At 37.9% G+C, this 20,384-nt stretch overlaps 4 protein-coding genes across 5 annotated transcripts; 3 read left to right on the forward strand and 1 right to left on the reverse strand.

The window, feature by feature from the left end:
* The first annotated feature begins 1,356 nt into the window (after positions 1–1,356).
* LOC110411419 (leucine aminopeptidase 1) lies at positions 1,357–5,682 on the forward strand. Its single transcript, XM_021421559.1, has 10 exons — positions 1,357–1,671; positions 2,176–2,590; positions 2,681–2,875; positions 3,077–3,302; positions 3,688–3,814; positions 4,006–4,101; positions 4,250–4,327; positions 4,449–4,509; positions 4,964–5,151; positions 5,275–5,682. Exons 1-10 carry the CDS (start codon positions 1,444–1,446, stop codon positions 5,401–5,403), a joined length of 1,743 nt encoding a protein of 580 aa, XP_021277234.1. The 5' UTR covers positions 1,357–1,443; the 3' UTR covers positions 5,404–5,682.
* A 384-nt stretch (positions 5,683–6,066) lies between these two features.
* Positions 6,067–10,079, forward strand: LOC110410646 (DNAse I-like superfamily protein). Of its 2 annotated transcripts, XM_021420455.2 has the most exons (8): positions 6,067–6,607; positions 7,001–7,042; positions 8,144–8,245; positions 8,459–8,541; positions 8,622–8,723; positions 8,844–9,058; positions 9,279–9,373; positions 9,455–10,079. In XM_021420455.2, exons 1-8 carry the CDS (start codon positions 6,466–6,468, stop codon positions 9,712–9,714), a joined length of 1,041 nt encoding a protein of 346 aa, XP_021276130.1. In that variant the 5' UTR covers positions 6,067–6,465; the 3' UTR covers positions 9,715–10,079. The 2 variants fall into 2 exon arrangements, with proteins under 2 accessions (XP_021276130.1, XP_021276131.1); XM_021420456.2 differs by lacking the exon at positions 8,144–8,245 and having other exon boundaries at positions 6,096–6,607.
* Positions 10,080–11,752: 1,673 nt separating this feature from the next.
* LOC110411720 (Endomembrane protein 70 protein family) lies at positions 11,753–15,249 on the forward strand. Its single transcript, XM_021422006.2, has 7 exons — positions 11,753–12,096; positions 12,550–12,714; positions 12,800–12,909; positions 12,995–13,103; positions 13,201–13,313; positions 13,422–13,572; positions 13,685–15,249. Exons 1-7 carry the CDS (start codon positions 11,986–11,988, stop codon positions 14,840–14,842), a joined length of 1,917 nt encoding a protein of 638 aa, XP_021277681.1. The 5' UTR covers positions 11,753–11,985; the 3' UTR covers positions 14,843–15,249.
* A 327-nt stretch (positions 15,250–15,576) lies between these two features.
* LOC110411718 (uncharacterized) lies at positions 15,577–19,266 on the reverse strand. Its single transcript, XM_021422003.2, has 2 exons — positions 16,637–19,266; positions 15,577–16,329 (listed from the first exon to the last, which is right to left on the reverse strand). Exons 1-2 carry the CDS (start codon positions 18,912–18,914, stop codon positions 15,929–15,931), a joined length of 2,679 nt encoding a protein of 892 aa, XP_021277678.2. The 5' UTR covers positions 18,915–19,266; the 3' UTR covers positions 15,577–15,928.
* Between the last annotated feature and the right edge of the window lie 1,118 nt (positions 19,267–20,384).

The raw sequence follows: 20,384 nt of genomic DNA on the forward strand, positions 1-20,384 counted from the left end.
AATAAGTGGTATATAAATATGTTTATGAAGAAAATAGATAATATCATTAATGTGAATGGTATTTCATTTTTATTTTTTGATTTACATAAAATAAGATATTTAAAAATCAATAAATCGAATATCGTTAAGGTAAATTAAGATATTTAAAGATCAATGGATTCGAAACTGTTTAGAATTCCAGTGCGATGCAACCAAATGAACTATAGCAAAGGGTGACTAGGAGCATTTAGATGATGTGGAATAATATATAGTAATAGTAGCAACCAAGAATAATTTGAGTGAATTTTGCTTTAGTCAAGCTAGGAGCTTGAAGTAGGGAAGCGGGCACTTGGCTGAGAGATAAACATGTGAGGGAGGACCACGTATAACTCTCCTAAGCCCTAACCCATATTTCTCATGATGAGTGTGCTATTCACTTTGGGATCAATTCCATCAAACAATACCACCATGAGAGTTATTCCATATTTGACATTCATAGAGAGGGAGAGAAAGGGAGACAAAGGGAACATGCCCTTCCTAATTTCCCATGGAAATGCTGGGATCCTTGATCGTTCATTCCACATAGACAAAGGAATGGTAGAATTCCATCTTTTGCATGCATGGCGGTGCGAGTAGGTTAGAAGACTTGTTTTCATTAGGTAAAATGGAAAGGATATACTAATTTGCAATTTCTCGATAAAAAATAATTAAATAACTTGTATTTTTTGTTATTTGTTTATGAAATTTTATCTTTTATTACCTATTTTTTTATTTAACTCATTTGTATTACAAAATAATTAATTTATTATCTTCAGAATATGCCTTTTTCCGAGAGAAGAAAGAACGGTAAACTAGTTTATTATTCCCTCCTTTCCTTATTCCTTAATATTACCAATTATCCTTGTCACTAACTTATAATTTAATTCTTCTTTTGGTGATACCATGATACGGTGATGACGAGACAGATAAGAAATTCAACATATTTAATAATATAAACAAGTGACCACGTGCTTCGTTATGATTATTTTTTAATTATATGATTTTTTGATTTTTTTTAAAAATATAATTACCTTAAATTATGAATAGAATTTAACATAAAAGAGTGTATAAAGCTGAATTATCCCCCTCTACACTATTCTTTTGGCTCAAAAATCCAAAGGACATGAGATATTTTCCTTTTAGCATGATGTTGCCTTAATTCTTAGCGTAAGATAAGGAATAATAAAACATAATGTTATGCCAGCAAAAGTCCAAAAGGAAGGACTAAACCCAAAGGCCAACAACAAAGCTAAGCTGTGAGGACCCAAGTGAAAAGCAAAGCCAACTAGCCAAGAATGGATGGATGAGATGACCAGGGTAATGATGTGAATGCACCCGTCAGCTTAAGCCCCATTTTGTTTAGTTTCGCTGAACCTGTTTTTAGAGAGGCTCATTATAAATGCATAGACTATCCCGCACTCAAAAATGGTCGCCACCGTTGTAGTGTCCTTGGCTACTTCTCTTTTAGCTTCATCAGGTTCTCACTCTTCTTCTTCTACTACTTTGTTTTTCACTAAGTTGCGGCCTTCGTCTGGGCTCAGATTTTCTTTTGCTGTTGCTCCTTTGTGTTCTCGAAGAGCCAAGTTCATGGCACATACTATCGCTCGCGCCACTCTTGGCCTTACTCAGCCAGCCAACATCGAACACCCCAGGGTGAGACGAGCCCCCCGTCCCTTTATTTTTTCTTTTTTTTTTTCCTCTGTTCGGTTTAAGCCAAATTGGTTTTTGATTGACATTTTGGGTTTAGATTAAAAGGTTTGGATTGAAAAGTTTTGACCTTTTGCTAATGGGGGTATTTACCTGTCTCAAAAAGAGTGAACTTTTTGTTTAGTGTTTGGAGATGATTTTTGTTTTGTTAAGGACTTGATCTTTAATTGTGGAATGATTCTTCAACGGGTTTCTTTAAAAGTTGATATTTTGATGTGCATGTCGTTGGATTGACGAGTATAGGCTCAATTCTGAAATTAATGGAGTATAGTTAAGCTAAAATTTCTGAGTCTTTAACGTTTATATGATGAGATCAGGTTAGATAGATCCTTGGATTCACTTTTGGTCTTCGTATGTAAAGGTTGTTTCGTTTGTATGTGTTTATTTTGGTGAAATACCAGAAAATGATACTAAAATGGCTGTTGTCTTGTTGTGAATAATGCTGGAAAGATCTCTTTTGCTGCAAAAGAGATCGATGTGGCAGAATGGAAAGGGGACATACTTGCAGTTGGGGTCACTGAGAAAGACATGACCAAGGATGAAAACTCCAAGTTTCAAAACTCAATTTTAAAAAAATTAGATGGTCTGTTGGGTGGTCTCTTAGCTGAGGCCTCTTCTGAGGAGGATTTCACAGGAAAAGCTGGTCAGTCAACAGTTCTTAGACTTCCAGGCCTTGGCTCTAAAAGGGTTGGTTTGATTGGGCTTGGACAGTCCGTTTCATCTCCAGCTGCTTTTCGTGGTCTTGGTGAGGCTGTCGCTGCAGCTGCAAAGACTGCTCAAGCTAGTAGTGTGGCTGTCGTCCTTGCCTCCTCAGAAGGCCTCTCAAATGAGTCAAGGCTCATCACTGCTTCAGCAATAGCATCTGGTATTTCTCTTATGCTTTCTTAGTATCATGATCAATATGCTTATACCAAAGATTGAAGGTGAACTAGTTGAATGGTTTGCATTCTGATAGGGACGGTCCTGGGAATATATGAAGATAATAGATACAAGTCGGAGTCAAAGAAACCACAACTTAAATCTGTGGATATTCTAGGTCTTGGAACTGGACCAGATTTGGAGAAGAAGCTCAAGTATGCTGAAGATGTTTCATCTGCTATAATTTTTGGAAGAGAGCTTGTGAATTCACCAGCCAATGTACTTACCCCTGGTTCGTACGACAATTATTCTTGCCTTTTGTCTATAATCATTTCTGTCTGTAGTTCTTGTAATGATGTTTACTTTTTGATTTTATACCGGAAGGTGTAATTAGAAAGCCAAATTCTTAACTTGTTATTGACTATGATTGCTTTTGTTTATGAAAGATGAGATAATTCTTAATTTTGATCTAATGTGTCCTTTTACGCTGCAGCTGCACTAGCAGTAGAGGCTTCAAAGATTGCTTCGTTGTACAGCGATGTTATATCTGCAACCATCTTGAGTGCAGAGCAGTGCAAGGAGTTGAAGATGGGATCTTATCTGGGAGTTGCTGCAGCATCTGCTAATCCCCCTCATTTTATCCATTTGTGTTACAAACCCCCAAGTGGACCTATTAAAGCCAAGTTAGCATTAGTTGGAAAAGGATTGACTTTTGACAGGTAAGTATACATACACTTAGATAGATATACTTCTAGCAGGAAGATATTTTTCTGATTTGATTGTGGTAGGAAATAAAAAAAAAAGAGGGGGATGAGATGCCTGCATTTCTTTTTGAAGTATATGGTGCAATGCCATATATGAAGAGAAGGGTTCTTCACTAAATCGGTGTTTATGTGCACATCTCAAGTTGGTACCAATAAACACAGGATTTCCCGCTTCTTGCTATGTGCAGTCTATTACATGGATTATATAACCAAATTTCTTCCTAATGCTATTGGGATCTCTTTGAGATGAGTGGTTGGAATGTATGCCCCTTTTTATTATTTATTTTTCTATTGCTGGTGTATATATAGGTTTTTGAATACTTGTCTTAAATGTTCTTAGTGGTGGCTACAATATCAAGACTGGAGTTGGTTGTTCAATTGAGATTATGAAAACTGACATGGGAGGTTCTGCAGCAGTTCTTGGTGCTGCAAAAGCCCTTGGACAAATCAAACCTCCTGGAGTAGAGGCAAGCCATTTGGTTGCTCTCATTTTTCTATTGTTCCCCTCCACCTCTCTCTGTATCCTTTTCAAAATTATTTTGAAGGGCTGGGGAGAGGATGAGTATCCTTTTCTTTTTGTGTTTTATATGCTCTTTTATTTTCATTTACTTTTTCAATTTTTGCCACCTGTCACTTAGTAAATTATCACTTTATGCAGGTTCATTTTATTGTTGCATCTTGTGAAAACATGATAAGTGGAACAGGTATGAGGCCTGGAGATATCATCACAGCTTCAAATGGAAAGACAATTGAGGTATGATTTCTTTATTTTTAGAAAAAAAGGAAAATTGAGGTGTAGGGGTGAATTATATGGTCGTGAGACATTTATGGAGAACTGGATGGATTTTGACTTTTTTCATTGCCTTTATTAAATGATTTGTTACTCACCATGCTGATTGCAGGTTAATAACACTGACGCAGAAGGCAGGCTTACGCTTGCAGATGCTTTGGTATATGCTTGCAACCAAGGTGTTGAGAAGGTAAAGCAGAACACTGCATATTATGAATTTGTAATGATAGTTATTAACCAGCTATTTGCAGATTGCTTATTTTCTATAGATAGTTAGAATTGCATTTCAAGATATGTTAACCTTGTTGCAGATAGTTGACCTGGCAACACTAACTGGGGCTTGTATAGTTGCTCTTGGACCGTCAATTGCAGGTGCATGCATGACATATGAATTCTACTATTCCTGGAAAATAGTGTCCTGAACTTATCTTTTGTTTTGGGAATTTAAATTTTTGTTGTTTTTGATAATTATTATCATCTTTTTCTAGATGACAATTAAATTTGAAGAAACGAGGCTTTTCAAAAAATTTTTTTTTGGAGAAACAAGAGGATATCTGAATGTTTGCACACAAACAAATACAAATTTTGTGGGGTTAATGACAATGAAATCTTCGTTTGCCTTTTAAACATTCAAAATTAAAACTTTAATAGTAATTTTGAACAGTTTTCTTCTTCCAATGAAAAGTCCTTTTTGTCAACCTGATTCATAGTCAGTTAAGAAGGCTGTTGCATTCGTCGCTTCATTGGTTGTTACTCAATCAAAAGCAAGAGGGCATGTATGGACCATCTCACTACTGTTAGTTCATTGGGAACCTTTTTTGTTTAGGTGTCTTCACACCCAGCGATAATCTGGCAAAGGAGGTATTTGAAGCCTCAGAGGTCAGTGGTGAGAAATTTTGGAGGATGCCACTAGAGGAAAGCTATTGGGAGTCAATGAAATCAGGAGTGGCTGATATGGTGAACACTGGTGGTCGTCAAGGTGGCGCTATCACTGCAGCTTTGTTCTTGAAACAGGTATGTTTTTTTTGGGACATTTTGCTGTCAATATATTACACTCACACATAGGTATTCCAATCTCCTTGATAGTCTGATAGAAGCCTGTTTTGCGGAATTTGATTTTGAACTCTGCTCTTGCAGTTTGTTGATGAGAAAGTACAGTGGATGCACATTGACTTGGCTGGCCCTGTCTGGAATGATAAGAAGCGTGTGGCAACAGGATTTGGCATTTCAACTTTGGTGGAATGGGTTCTGAAAAACTCTTCTTAAATGAAGCTTGTAGCATACTGTAGTGGCCAACTGTGAGGATGGAGGAGGGAAGAGGAGAAAAACCTGTCTCTGGTGGGATAGTTTTTCATGAATAAAACATGTTGTGATGAAGGGGAAGCAGGGGGAGTGGGATAGTTTTTCTTTTTTATTTTTGAGGTTGTTATAGTAAAGTTAGGACTCAATGCTGTTTTAATTGAAAAAAAAAAAACTTAAAACCTAGCTTCATCTGTACAATAAACTTCTGTTGCTTGTCAATGCTTTATGGTGATTGTGTTCAAACTTGGGTGTTCATATTATTTGGTCAGGTGAAGAACTTGGACAAACATAAGCCTAAAAATGTTGAAATTAGAGGACAAGAGTTGTTCTGATGTTCACACATCAGAAAGTAGTGTAAACATCAATACCATGACCCCTCCTCCGCAAGGAATAAGGATTGCATAATCAGAACATTTGATCCTCTGCTGACTTGACAGTTAATCATTTTAACCCCATCTCAAATTTACAATCTTTTAGGTGCTGGTTCTTCTCCCATGCCATAGCATGTTAGTAACTATTAACCCAAAGCTTGCATCCTTACTCAATGTTTAGGTGCAATTGGATTGGACCGCAAAACCTGGAAAATCCAAAAACAAAAGTTCCACGCAATCCATCTATTCTTCTCGGCGAGTGCCTTATTTGACCTCGCACCTATTTTAGCAAACCCCGTAAATAGTTACTACGCAAAGTATTAATTGTTTTTTTTTTCTTTGCACCAACATCTAGTCGCAGTAATACTTGAAAGTATTGCGGTCCTTGTTCAGACATAATTGAGTTTCTCTCTGCTTTTCTCTTTCTCTCTCTCTCAAACCTTTCAACCAACAAATCTTTTCCTTTGTACTACTAAAATCCACATTCTAACCAATACAGCTAAGCTCACAAGCATGGAATATACCCAACCTTCTTTAGCTTCTTTCTAGACTCTGAGTTTTGTTTCTTGATCAATGATCATGTAGTTTTTGAAGGTAGAAGGTAGATTGAAACAGAGGAAGAATACATATTCTTTCTTGTTTGTTGAATTCAAAAATGAGTCTGTCTTTGACTGTAATGACGTTTAATCTGCATGAAGATCAATCAGAAGACAGCCCAGATTCGTGGGAGAAGAGAAGGGATTTGTGCATAAGTGTCATCACTAGTTACTCCCCTATCATTCTTTGTACTCAGCAAGGCATGCCACTCATTCAGTTTTCTGTGTTTTTTTAATTTTTTTTAATCTATGCATTGGATCTTTGCTGTGGCTGTGGTTTTCTTGTTCTGGGTGATCTATGTATTTCCTGATTTGAGTTTTGGAGGTTAGTTTTTGTTCATTGACGGAGGTGCTTAGAGTTTTGCTGCTAAAACTGCTTGCTTGGTGAATAAAAATTTTCTTGAATATAAAATAACCATTATCGAAGAAGAAGGGTTTATATTTTGAAGATTGCTCCAAGCTGGTTTAAGTAATTTGGGGTCTTGCATTGCTTTGCTTGCTGTGCTTGATCTGTGTCTATTAATTCAATTTTCATTAGTTTCTGTTGATTTTTTTTATTGTTGTTCATTTCTTTATTTTGGTATTTGCTTTCAGGCGTAAAAACTCAACTGGATTATCTTCAGCAGGGCTTGCCAGGTAATATTGTCCAAACTTCATTGATCATCCTTGAACCTTCAAACCCTTCACCTGATGTTGAGCAGTCTAAGTCATACCTCACCAGGAAGGATTAAAATTTTGTCATAACTTTAGTACTTGATAGATGTGGATTATGAGAATGGATGTACTGTTAGATATTCACTTTAATGCTTGGTGCCTTGGCATAGAATGATTTAAATAATTTAATTTGCATTATTTACGTCTGGAAGTGCTAGTATCAGGCGTTGGTGCTGAATTTACTTGTATATTGAAACAACATGAGATAGTGAGCTTGAGAGTTTTAGATTTTTGCATCGCCTATTGTTGTTGTTGCTGTTGTAGGGGTGTAAATATATTGTATTAGAGCTGGATTAAGTTCAAACTTTTTCATTCGGGTTCGAGGTTAACAGAAACAAGTACTTGTCTGATATTTTAGAAGTTACCAATCCTAGATGGTTGGATTCAGTTGCATGTTCAGTATGTGTTTCCAAAATGAAGCATTTGAGGTTATTGATCATTTAGATAATCTTTTAAGTAAATGCTCTTTCAAAAAAGTTTAAAATAAGACACCTAAGAGAAAAAACCACAATTAACAAATCATGTAAAAGGAATGAAATATCAGACGTATTGTGGTGGGTAAAATAGGGAACACAGAGTGCCACTAGACTGAATATGGTAAATGCTGTAATATTGTCTTTTCTTTACCCTTCCTTTTTCTAGGGCCAAAGGCCTATGTCAGTGTTCAATAACACCAAGTCTGGCATCTAACCGCAGAAAATTGGAATGAGAGAGGGAAATATGTTTAAGAATAGACACTCCCATGAGCATGACAGATTGAAAGGAACCTGAGGAATCTAACCATCTTCATGCTTGAAAGTAAATGACAGAGAAGTAGGGCAACATCCAAAAGTTGACTGGAAAATACATGAACTCTACAAATTTCATTTTATTTTTTTGCATTCAAAATAGAAAAATCAACTATTCTTTCTCAGCTTGGTGTTTTTAGATTGTTTAGCCAATAGTTTCTCTCAGTTAAATATCAATGTTGGGTCATCAGGCCACCTGGGTCATAATTTTTTCTTCTTGTGCTTCATTATGAAGGTTTGCAGTTTTGGCAGTGGGGCACTCTTCACCTTGTACTGTATGTCAGTTGTGGCTTTTTCCCTTTTCAACTGTGTTTTCCCACTTCCAACAAGATAACATGTGTGAATGATGTTATTGAAATTCTTATAATTATTTTCTTATTGATTTGATGATGAAATGATAAAATATTTGTGAATAATTTTGTTTCAAACATCATTTTTTTGTGGTTTGAATTTGGAGAACGGAATATGATTATCTAATCTTTCTATGTTGTTCAAGCATCCTTATTCTTTCATACTAAACATGGATGGTTTGGTTTTTGTGATTCTATAGGTTATGATCAGTTTGGGGTATCAAGAAAAGGGCCTCAGGACACTTCAGATGAACATTGCACAATCTTCTATGACAAGGAGAAGGTATCTTAGTAGTTTGTTGAGTTTTATGAAAATAAAATTTAGTGCACAGTCTCTTAACATTCTTTTCATATTAATTGAAGGTAGAGCTGATTGAAGGTGGAACTTTTTGGTTGTCTGAGTCACCCTCTGTCCCTGGGAGCACAGCTTGGGGTTCTGTAGTTCCATGTATTGCAACTTGGGCTATATCCTTCTTTATTCAGTTTACCATTTTTAATCTTCTATTACATGAAGTTCCAGTTGCTGTTACCACTTATATTCATAGAAAACATTGTGTTGGTTTATTTCCTTGACATGATGCCCACACATTCCAACTTAAAGGAGTTGAGCCACCAGGATTCTCATTTCAGGTTGTAAATACTAACATGGATGAGTTCAGTCCTCGTGCTCGTAGACGAAGTGCTTTGCTTACATGGCAACATATTGCATCCTTACCTCCTAGCTTACCGGTTGTGTATTGTGGAGGATTTAACACACCGAAGGAATCGACTACAGGGCGTTTTCTACTTGGGAGATCAAGGTATTTTCTTTGGTACAAAACAATTTGGCTGTTTCATAAACATATGTACATTCAAATAAACAAACTAGAGATTTCTCCACTCCAGTTATCTTCTTTAATGTGGCAGAAAATTCAAATGTAGCTTCCATTAGTTTACTACAATAGAATATCTGCACTTAATCTTCTTCCTGATAAGGGGCTGACTTCTTTTGCTGCTGGCCTGTTTCAATCATGTGTGCAGAGAGCATGGTGTGGTGGGAGACATGAGGGATGTGTGGCCCAATGCCCGGGTGAGGAAAAACGTTTCCCTTATCCGCACTTATCACGGCTTTAAAGGTACACTTCTTGCACACCAAATGCTACTCTGTGAGTGAAGTATGATGGTGCTTGAACTTAAGGATAAATTTTTGCCTTCAGGTGACAAGCAGGGAGCTCTTGAATTCCTTAAGTTGATTTTTAGAGCGCTCTGCCTCTGCTGGGACCGCCAAACTCAGGATCTACACATAGACTGGATTCTTTTTAGGGGTAGATCTCTGATACCTGTTTTATGTGAAGTGGTCAACGACAACATGGATGGTTATTACCCATCCTCACACTATCCTATATTTGCTGAGTTTCTACTTCCACGTACTGTGAGATTGAGAGAACCACCTACACGTACACAAGAGGAAAACTAGAATGCTATTTGTTTATAAGCTACACTGTTCTTTTCTACTTTAAAGCTTCAACATGTTGTCCTTTCTTATGGGCATATAGGTCTGTCTCAATTCAGCTGGTGACATTGTCTTCCCGATTCTTGTGGCCAGAAGGGGAGGGGCGAAAGAGTGAAGGTATTTTGAAATTTGATTCCAGCTTGTGTGTTTCCAGGTCATTACTTGGGTTACTTTCTATTCTGCATTATGTAGTCCAGGGAATGGACCAAAAAGGCAGGAGAAAGGGAGCAGATGTTAGAAAAGAATGGGCAATTTTTATTATTGTGAACCTTTGCTAGTTTTCGGAAATTCATTCTTTTGGTTATGGAAATGACCTGTTGTTCTAGGTTGATGACTACCAGCTCTGATACCAGGCTCTATCCTATCATCTTAACGCTCAGCATGCAGCTTATGCAACAGTATATGCTGATTATTCAAGCTTGTTTAATAATAGTTGATAAATTATTCTTGGTCTATGATCCTCCTAAAACTGTGGTAAGAATACTTGAAATGGAGGGTTTAAGAATCTATATGGGCTTGTAATTCCCTAGCCAAAGAGATTAGGGGGGATTTAGGCATAAACGAGAGGCTTAAGTAATACTTAAGGTTAGATTATGTTACTTAAAACCTTCGCCAATGATTCAAAAGGTGAAAAGGCCTTATGGACAGTGACACTCTCAACTTACAATTTTCTTCCTTAAGGCTCTTTTTCCCTATTTGGTAGATGCATCACCTACCATCACCGAGCAGCTTTGAGTAAAGGTGTGATAACTCCTCACACATCAAATATAAAATGTGAACGTGGTTATTAAAATTTATATAAAAATTTAAATTAATTATTATTAATAATTTGAAATTAAATTTTTAAGAAATACATAATTAAGTTTAAAAAATGATTAAATTAACTATTTTTAACAATGAAACTCAGATTTCATGTGAGGAGGGGTGACTTTGCCTTTGAAAAATGTGTCAGTTGTAAAGTAAACAACGAGTTAGATCCAACAGCTAAAGCACACTTCGAAATCCTACCTAATCTAGAGATTGAATGACCAACTTAAACAAGTAAGTACATGATTTCTTTAATAATTTGAGTTTTGATTACTGTGCATAACCCTTCAATATATTAATGTAGAACATAATTAATAATTGTAGTAATAACATAATGATGATCTCGTTATTGTTTGCTAGGAGAAGAAAGTCAAGATCATGGCTAGCTTTTGCTTAGGACTTCAAACAGCAGTAGCGGAACCCCTTGTAAAGCAACCATTTTTGGACAGCCAGATAAAACAAAACAAAGCAAAACCCCATTCAATTATGTTCATGCAAAAACTGGCCATGAAAGAGGAATTTCATGTTCTATTTCCTGATTTATGGTATTCATATCAACAAAACTCCATGGCTTAAAGAAATATACAATTTCCTTCGTTGGGAGGTCACTCTCACAGTCTCACCATCAACATTGCATCCCATTGTTTGGTGTGTGGGGATCTGAAAAAAAATGGGATTCCCCCAATTTGCAAGAAAGAAGAAGAAATTCTAGTAAAAATGTTCTCTTTTTCAGTTATGGGGCCAAAAAGGGTATCAAAATCATACTCGTTTAAGAGGTTTCTAACATTTTCCTTTCCGAGAAATATTGATGGAAAATAAGAGTTCTTTCCACTTCGAATCCCATTTATGACTGAGAAATGGAAAAAAAATGGGTTTCTCAATCTGCAGTTCTTTGTTAATCTGTTCATGTTTTGGATATAGACTGACAATGAGACCGACACAAACTTGCTACACATGTAAACCATATGGCACCCCCATTTCTTTTTCTCTTTCTTGTCAAGCTCTGCCTCTCCTCCTAATTACCAATGAAGGAATTATTGACCCAAAAAAGAAAAAAAAGTGGAAATTTACCGTAATGTCCACGGAGTCACCGTCAGGGTCGCCTGATGAAAATCAAGAGCGTACATCAAAGTCATAGAATTTAAATCCAACGGCAACAAAGAGGGAAAGTACCGGTCGTGCCCAAGGGGGTGTGAGGTGGGGTTCCCTCTATAAACATAGATTTCTCTCCCCTGGCTTCCTCTCGTTCTTCCCAACAAACCACCCTTTTCCCTCTCTCATCTTTCTCGTCGTTTCTTCCCTCGGAAACAAGAAAATCTAACTAGACAAGAATAACGAAGCAAAGCAGGCTCTTTTCATCGTAGTTCCGTTTTTGAATACAGGGAAAGTGGGAATCTGGGTAATCGGATCTAGATCGAGGCAAAACCCATGGCGGGTCATAGGTTTCACGTCGCATGGATCTTCTCCTTGTTTGCTCTCTTGTTCCTTCGTGCCCATTGCTTCTACCTTCCTGGTGTTGCCCCTGAAGATTTCAAAAAGGTTGGTTTCCTCACATGCATACATGCATGCATGCATGTATGTTAATGTCTGCATCATCATCATCACCACCACCATCATGAATTTTGGATCTTTGGGTTGACTTGGATTTTACATTCTGTTTTTGGGTTTTATGCAGATCTGCGTTTTATGATCTCTAGAACCTCCGTTTTGGTTCAATGAATTTGGATGTAATGATTCTATGGAAGTTAGTCTGATAAGTTTTAAGTTTGTATTTTTTTTCCGTAGTTCAAAGCTGCCTTATTTTTTTTTATCAAACCGACAAATTCTGTGGTCAGTTTGGCTTAAAATTTGAAGTAAATTTATGAAATTTGAATGTTAATTAAGCTTAGTGAGTCTTCCTTGCTCTATAATCAACCTCCAGGATCTTTGACTTAATCAAACTGATGGTTTAATGTCGTTTTATTCAATGTTCTTTTTTCTCCATTTATGCAGGGGGATCCATTGTTGGTGAAAGTGAATAAGCTGACTTCAACTAAAACACAACTTCCTTATTCCTACTATTCTCTACCATATTGTCAGCCTGAGAACATAGTTGACAGTGCAGAGAATCTTGGGGAGGTCCTTCGTGGTGATCGAATTGAAAATTCTCCTTATGTTGTGAGTTAAAGCTCCTAGATCTTTTCTTTATGTCTCTTTGCTGTATTTTGGCTTTTTAGTGGTTGACAGGGCTATTGGTTTGCAGTTTAAAATGAGAGAACCACAAATGTGCAATATTGTATGTCGTAAAATTCTTGATAAGAAAACTGCAAAGGCATTCAAGGAGAAGATTGATGATGAATATCGAGTGAACATGTGAGACTCTCATTCAGGAAATTGTAATTGTAGCATTCCATTTCTCCTTGAGTACCAACTGATATTTATGATGTGTTTGTGACAGGATTTTGGATAACCTTCCATTGGTTGTTCCCATAAGAAGGCCCGATCAGGAAAATGCTGTAGTGTATCAGCATGGTTTTCATGTTGGTCTAAGAGGACAGTATGCTGGGGTAAATGCCCGATTGATCTGCTTCTTTTTGGAATTATGTTAAATATTTTTCCTTGTGCTGATGCAAGCAATGCTGGTTTTGCTGTTCATACTTGCAGAGCAAGGAAGAAAAACATTTTATCAACAATCACTTGACATTTATAGTTAAATTTCACAAGGATCCACTGGCAGATTCTGCAAGGATTGTTGGGTTTGAGGTCAAACCATTCAGGTTAAATTTTTTATTCTTTATGTTAGAGGCTTGTCTGTTAGATTTAATTTCTCTTTCCAATGGTGTTTATGTTCAGTATCTTATAGTAAATCATTTTGATGAATACAGTGTTAAACATGAGTATGAGGGTGATTGGAATGAGAAAACCCGTCTGACAACCTGCGATCCCCATGCAAAACGTGCAGTTACTAGCTCTGAATCTCCTCAAGAGGTTGAAGAAAAGAAGGAGATCATATTTACATATGATGTTGAGTTCCAGGTCAGGCCTTCTACCTCTTTGTAAATTGAAAATGCATGCTGGTTGTTACTGTAAAGGTGAGTCGTGATATTATTGCATTCTAATACACTTGTTCCTTTTTATCATCTTGCAGGAAAGTGAGATAAAGTGGGCATCCCGATGGGATACCTATCTTCTAATGGCTGATGATCAGATCCATTGGTTCTCAATTGTTAATTCTTTGATGATTGTTCTTTTCCTCTCGGGAATGGTGGCTATGATCATGTTGCGAACTCTTTATCGGGATATCTCCAAGTACAACCAACTTGAAACCCAAGAAGAAGCCCAAGAGGAGACAGGGTGGAAGCTTGTCCATGGGGACGTTTTCAGGCCTCCAGCAAATTCCGACTTACTGTGTGTGTATGTGGGAACAGGGGTTCAGTTTTTTGGTATGATTCTTGTTACCATGATCTTTGCTCTCCTTGGCTTCCTGTCCCCCTCAAACAGAGGTGGGTTAATGACAGCCATGCTTCTACTCTGGGTCTTCATGGGCCTGTTTGCTGGATACTCCTCGGCTCGTCTTTATAAGATGTTCAAGGGAACAGAGTGGAAGAAAATTACACTCAAAACAGCTTTTATGTTCCCTGCAACTGTCTTTGTCATTTTCTTTGTCTTGAATGCTCTGATATGGGGCCAGAAATCCTCTGGAGCAGTGCCATTTGGAACTATGTTTGCTCTGGTATTGTTATGGTTTGGCATCTCAGTCCCTCTCGTTTTTGTGGGTAGTTATATTGGTTTTAAGAAGCCAACAATTGAGGATCCAGTGAAAACTAACAAGATCCCAAGGCAAATTCCAGAACAGGCTTGGTACATGAACCCAGCCTTCTCCATCCTAATTGGGGGCATACTTCCATTTGGGGCTGTTTTTATTGAGCTCTTTTTCATCCTCACTTCTATATGGTTGCATCAGTTCTATTACATATTTGGCTTCCTCTTCATTGTCTTTGTCATTCTAATTGTCACTTGTGCCGAGATCACGGTTGTGCTCTGCTACTTCCAGCTGTGCAGTGAGGATTACCTATGGTGGTGGAGGTCATACTTGACTTCTGGTTCCTCTGCACTTTACCTATTCCTCTATGCTGCCTTCTACTTCTTTACAAAGCTTGAGATCACAAAGCCAGTATCTGGAGTTTTGTACTTTGGGTACATGTTGATTGTATCTTATGCATTCTTTGTGCTGACTGGTGCAATTGGTTTCTATGCTTGCTTCTGGTTCACAAGGCTCATCTACTCATCAGTGAAGATTGATTGATCTGTTCTTGCAACCTAAGGAAAATTCCCAGTTTGTTTCTTCATGAAGATGCTCAAATTATTCCGAACAGAATCAGAAATGCAGGACATTCTTGCTTGCGGAGTTACCATTTAGGTTCATTTTTGAATCTTCAATCATAGAAATTGTTATTTTTTTTAGCCTTCTACATACAGGTTCTTTGGCGGTTACTAGTTACTTTTACTCGTCAATTGGTTCCATTACATTAGTGTTTTGTATGAGACCCTGGAGAGATTGTTAAGCAATCTCTTCTCAATGCCTGTTCTAGAAAATGAAGGAATTCTTGTATTCATCCTTAATACTGCTTGTTTATCCTGCAATTCTGTCAAGAAAGAATTCACTATCCTTGTTCTTCTGAAAATAAAGGAAATTATCAGTTCATGTCTAAACTCTGTAGATTTATATGCTGTATGTCATTATTCTAGTTGGCATTGATTCAATTGTGGAAGCCTAGAATTTGGACGATGCATTCGAGGATTTAGACAAAACCAATAGCACTAGTTGACAAGATGGATTGCTATTTCCTTGTATTGTTCCCATCGAGACTTGTTCTTCAATCTTGGAAAGCATTTTCAGCCGACCCCATAGAATATTGCTAAAGGGTGAAGCATTGATCCTCCCGCTTCTGATCAAACGTCCCTTTGGGATGGAGGACCAGAAACAGAACATGAATACATTTTTAGGATAGATAAAGACAAATGGGATTGAAAAGGGCGGAACTGGAAAGGACTGCTAGGGAAATTCCATTGACATAAGAAAATTACGGGAGGGATCCCAATGCATTGGGATTTGAACCTGACGTGAATCCAACACGCAACCTTCTGATCTGGAGTCAGACTCTACGATTGCGCCACAGATCCCTTTGATATATAAGGCAGAGAATTGTTTGTAGCCCTCTGAAGATTACAGTAATAGTTTTTCATGCTAGAATTTTATTGTCTCATCAGTGCTTACTTTTCAAGCCAATGATACAGAGACTAATTGGGATATCCTGTGATAGAAACATGGAAAAGGAGATGCAGAAGCGGAACAGAATGATGGCAGAAAAACGAGGGAGCAATTGCATGCTCAGGATGTATGAGTGCTGGAATCAAGCAATTGCCCTAATGTCAATGTGTGAAACTGATTCACTGAGGGTGGATTCTGAATTGACAGCTCCTGAGAAACTTGCTGCATACTTGGTCGAGATTGTGGACTGGCATGTAAGCATGTAGATGCTAGTTTTACAATTGAGACCAGTTTTGCTGCTACTTGTCTCCTAGGAGGTGGAAGACGCTGGTCAAACAGATCTTTCAGCAGTAAATGATGGAAGGTTGCTGATGATGAGCATGATGGCGAGAACGTAGAAAATGATGATGACAGGGAAGATATGAGATCCCCAGGATGCCTTCCCAAGAGTGTCTCCAATGTCACGACTCCAAAGCTGAAGACATCGCACTTTTCATTCACTTGCATGGTGTAAGCAAGCTCTACAAAGGAAAGATATCCGCTCAGAAACACTAAACCTGAAGTGCAAGAATGTCTTTGGAATAGAGAAATAATTATTCTACTATTAGCCTATTCCTGATAAATATAGCAAGTTAAGCCTTATGTTGCGACTGAAGTGCATAAATGTCCAAGGACTCTTTTTGTTTTTGTAAGCCGCTGCGGCTTAACTTCCGTCTCCCAAATGAGACTATTAATAATATCATCACCTATTGCAACTTAAAAGAGCCATAGAGCAAGAAAAATGCCATGCATAAAACAAGAAAAAGATGGAAAACAACGACAACTAACCGGGAGCAGAGTAACCAAAAGTGCCTTCAAATGGGGTCCAATTGGATGAGTCAGGGTTTAGAAGCCTGGCAGCCCCAAAGTCTGCTACATGGGCCTCATATTCTGAATCTAGCAAAATATTCTTGCTTGAAATGTCACGATGGACTATGGGAGGGGTGCAGTCATGGTGCATGTAGGACACAGCGTTAGCCACGCCTTTAATAACATTTACCCTCTTTATCCAATCAAACTCCATTGCTTGTTCCTCAATGCTCAGTATCTTCTCCAGGCTTCCTCCTTCCAAGAACTCGTACACCAGAATTGAGTGTCGGGGATGAGAACAGAAACCATAAAGTTTCACAACGTTGCGATGGCGTATTTCAGTCAAGGCACGAATCTCACTGTGAAAAGCTTTTTGGTTTGCCACCCCACCTTCCGTAAGTCGGTGAAGTTTTTTCACGGCTACTATTTGACCACTCGACAATTGAGCTTTGTAAACGCTTCCATATCCTCCCACCCCAATGCAATATTTGGAGTCAAATTCTTCTGTTGCTTCAACTATGTTTTCGTACATCCTTTTCCCGTCATAGTTGCAAATTGCAAATAGATTCTGACTTTCTACTATCCTGGACGTGTTGTCAGTATTTCTCTCTCTTTGTTTGGTACAAGAAAGAATCCCAAAGACCACAAATACAAGAAGTAGTGAGCATAAAACAGAGACCACAATTGCAATCACCATTTTCTTAGTCCTTTTGTGGGCAGGACTGTGAGTTACATTTGAAGGACATGGTTCCAAACCTGTGATATTTCCGCACAAACCTTTGTTGTTTCTTAAAGCCTCAAATGAAGCCTCATGAAAGGCCTTATTGTTTGGAAGAGGACCCTCCAACTGATTGTAAGATAAATCCACAGATGTCAAGCTTAACATATCAGCAAAAGTTGATGGAATAAAACCCAAGAGCTTGTTGTGAGAGAGGTTCAGCTTTTCCAAAGTTTTCAAGTTCCCAACTTGCGCCGGTATTTTTCTTATTAGCGAATTCTGACTGAGATCAAGAATTGCAAGAAAGGACAAGCTTCCAAGCTCTGACGGAATTTCTCCACTCAATCCATTGCTGCTCAAATTCAGTTCTGTGAGTTTCTCACACATGCTCAATTGTCTTGGGATGGAGCCGTTCAAGTTGTTTGCTGCCAAGTTAAGACTCGTAAGACCAGATAACATTCCAATTTCCGGAGGAATACTGCCTGAAAGATGATTGTCATTCAGCATAAGGTTGAACAACAATTGTAACTCTCCCAGTTCCTTGGGAATCTTCCCAACTAGATTATTTGAAGAAAGATCACATATTTGTAGCTTAGTAGCCTTTGTAAGCTCAGAGGGTATCAAACCGGTGATATTATTGTTTGAGAGCTTAAGGCTTGTTAGATTGCGGCACTGACCCCATTCTGGTGACAGCTTACCATTGAATTTATTGCCACTCAAATCTAGATAGTCCAAGTGTGGGTATACCCCTAAATCTTCGGACAAATTCCCTGTAAGTTGATTGTGTTCAAGACGAACCCTGTATAAGCTTGTGCAGTTCTTCACGGTTTTTGGGATTGGACCGGTGAAAAGGTTGTTGTGTGCGGTAAAAATTTCAAGTGCTCTACCAAGGCACACATGTTGCGGTAAATGGCCAGTCAAGTAGTTTTCAGAGAGTTGCAAAACTATCAGATGTGTAAGATTATTTATCTCTGCTGGAATCAAACCACGGAGACTGTTGTTGAACAGCCTTAAGTCGACAAGGAATTGGAGCTTTCCTAATTCCCGAGGAATTGATCCATGTAACTTATTGTGTTGTAGTATTAATTCAGTGAGACTGGTTAAGTTTCCTATACTAGAAGGAATAGATCCTGAAAGTTCGTTATGTTGAAGGTAAAGAAATGATAACTTTTTCAAGTTTCCTATGGAAGCAGGGATTAAACCCGTAAGATTTGCCATTGCCAATTCAAGATCAGTGAGAGATTGCATTCTTCCAATTTCTTGAGGAATTGAGCCATAAAATGTGTTATTAGAAAGGTACAGCATGTATAAGCTGGTCAAGTTTCCTATTGAAGCCGGAATTTCGCCGGTAAGACTATTATTACTCAAACTAAGTTGCTCAAGGGATCTCAGCATTCCAATTTCCTGAGGTATGGGTCCTGAAATTTTGTTGTTATAAAAGCTAAGGTCATATAAGTTGCTTAAGTTTCCAATAGAAGTAGGAAGAGAACCGACAAATTTATTATCAGAGAGTCTAAGTCTATACAAGGACTTAAGCATCCCAACTTCTTGAGGTATAGCACCAGAGAGCTTGTTTTTGTGCAAGTAAAGAAAGAGGAGGTCTGTCAAGTTTCCTATAGAAAGAGGGATTGAACCTGTGAGAATGTTTTTTTCCAAATAGAGCTCAGAAAGAGTCTTTAACTTTCCTATTTCAAAAGGTATGTTTCCAAAAAGATAATTGGAAGACAAATCGAGATAGATCACTTTAGATAAGTTGCCAATATCTGATGGAATGGTTCCATTAAGAGAATTGTTCCATAAATCAAGAACAGTAAGTTCAGGGAAAGAAGAGAAGCTAAAATCATGAAGTGTACCTATTAAACCGGAATTTGAAAGGTTACCCTTCCAGACTTGCCACAAATGATTCCAATCCAGTAACAAGGCCGTTTCCAACCAAAGACAGGACAGACTGACTTTGATGATCAAGACTAGCCTTCCACTTAAGAAGAGCTTTCGCTTCCTTTTCTCCTGTCGATTCATCTATAGGAACAGGAGAATTTGAAACAGAAAGGGAACCAAAGGCATGGAAAGAAGAAAGCAGCAGCAGGGTGAAGAAGAGCAACACTCTGAAAGACAAAGATGATTGTTTGTTTAAAGAAAGCAGCATATCTTAGATTACCGGGGCACGTTTTGGTTCTAATGAACTTTAAAGGGAAAATAGTTACACAGAATCTGAATGAAGAAGAAGCATTAGGGGAAACGAGGGAATCCTTTCACATGGGAAGTCAAAAGGCTTCCCTCCATGGAAAATATTCAGCTCATTTTCTCTACTTTTTCAACTTTCTTCGTCAACATACCGTGTTTGGTGAGGCTGAAACATATAGTCTGAGGTAGGGTCGGATTACCACTTAAATCCTATCACATCAAGAGCTAAAGAGATAGAACATTACAAGCAATTCTGTCATTATACAACGTTGGAAAAAAAGGCAAGGATTGCTTTTCCATATGATGATCCGGAACACGGAACATATGTTTCTTCACACGTGCAATCATTGAAACGCCCCTCCCTACAATTGGAACATGATAAACAAACATTCATCTGAAATATTCATCCAATAAACATACAGATCAAAAAATAATTACTTGAGTAACCATATTTGCATAAGAACAGGTTATCAGGTCAAAAAATTTTGCCCCCGAGATCAAAATTAGCAAGAAAGACCGGTTCATATAGCTTCTACATTATAATATTTGTTCTTGGACCCCAAACAAATTTTTAGTTTAGTGCCAAATTCTATCCCTAGCTTTTCCTTTCAACAGGAAATTAGAATTGGAATCAGCATATAGAGAATTCTAACGGAAACCAAACCTTCAGCAGGAGAAAATTACAGAGACTTGGTAAACTAATTTGTCTTGAGTGCACTGAAGGGAAGTTGGGGTTCTGCAATCCTCTTTGCTTGTAGGTAGCTTATTATCGGTGCAAAGAAGCTACTTCCAGCATTCAAGTCTTCTTGATCTTTTCTACTAACG

This window comes from Theobroma umbraticum, unplaced genomic scaffold, assembly GCF_002168275.2.
Source record: "Theobroma umbraticum cultivar Fairchild unplaced genomic scaffold, ASM216827v3 scaffold_56.0, whole genome shotgun sequence".
Taxonomy (NCBI): Eukaryota; Viridiplantae; Streptophyta; class Magnoliopsida; order Malvales; family Malvaceae; genus Theobroma; species Theobroma umbraticum.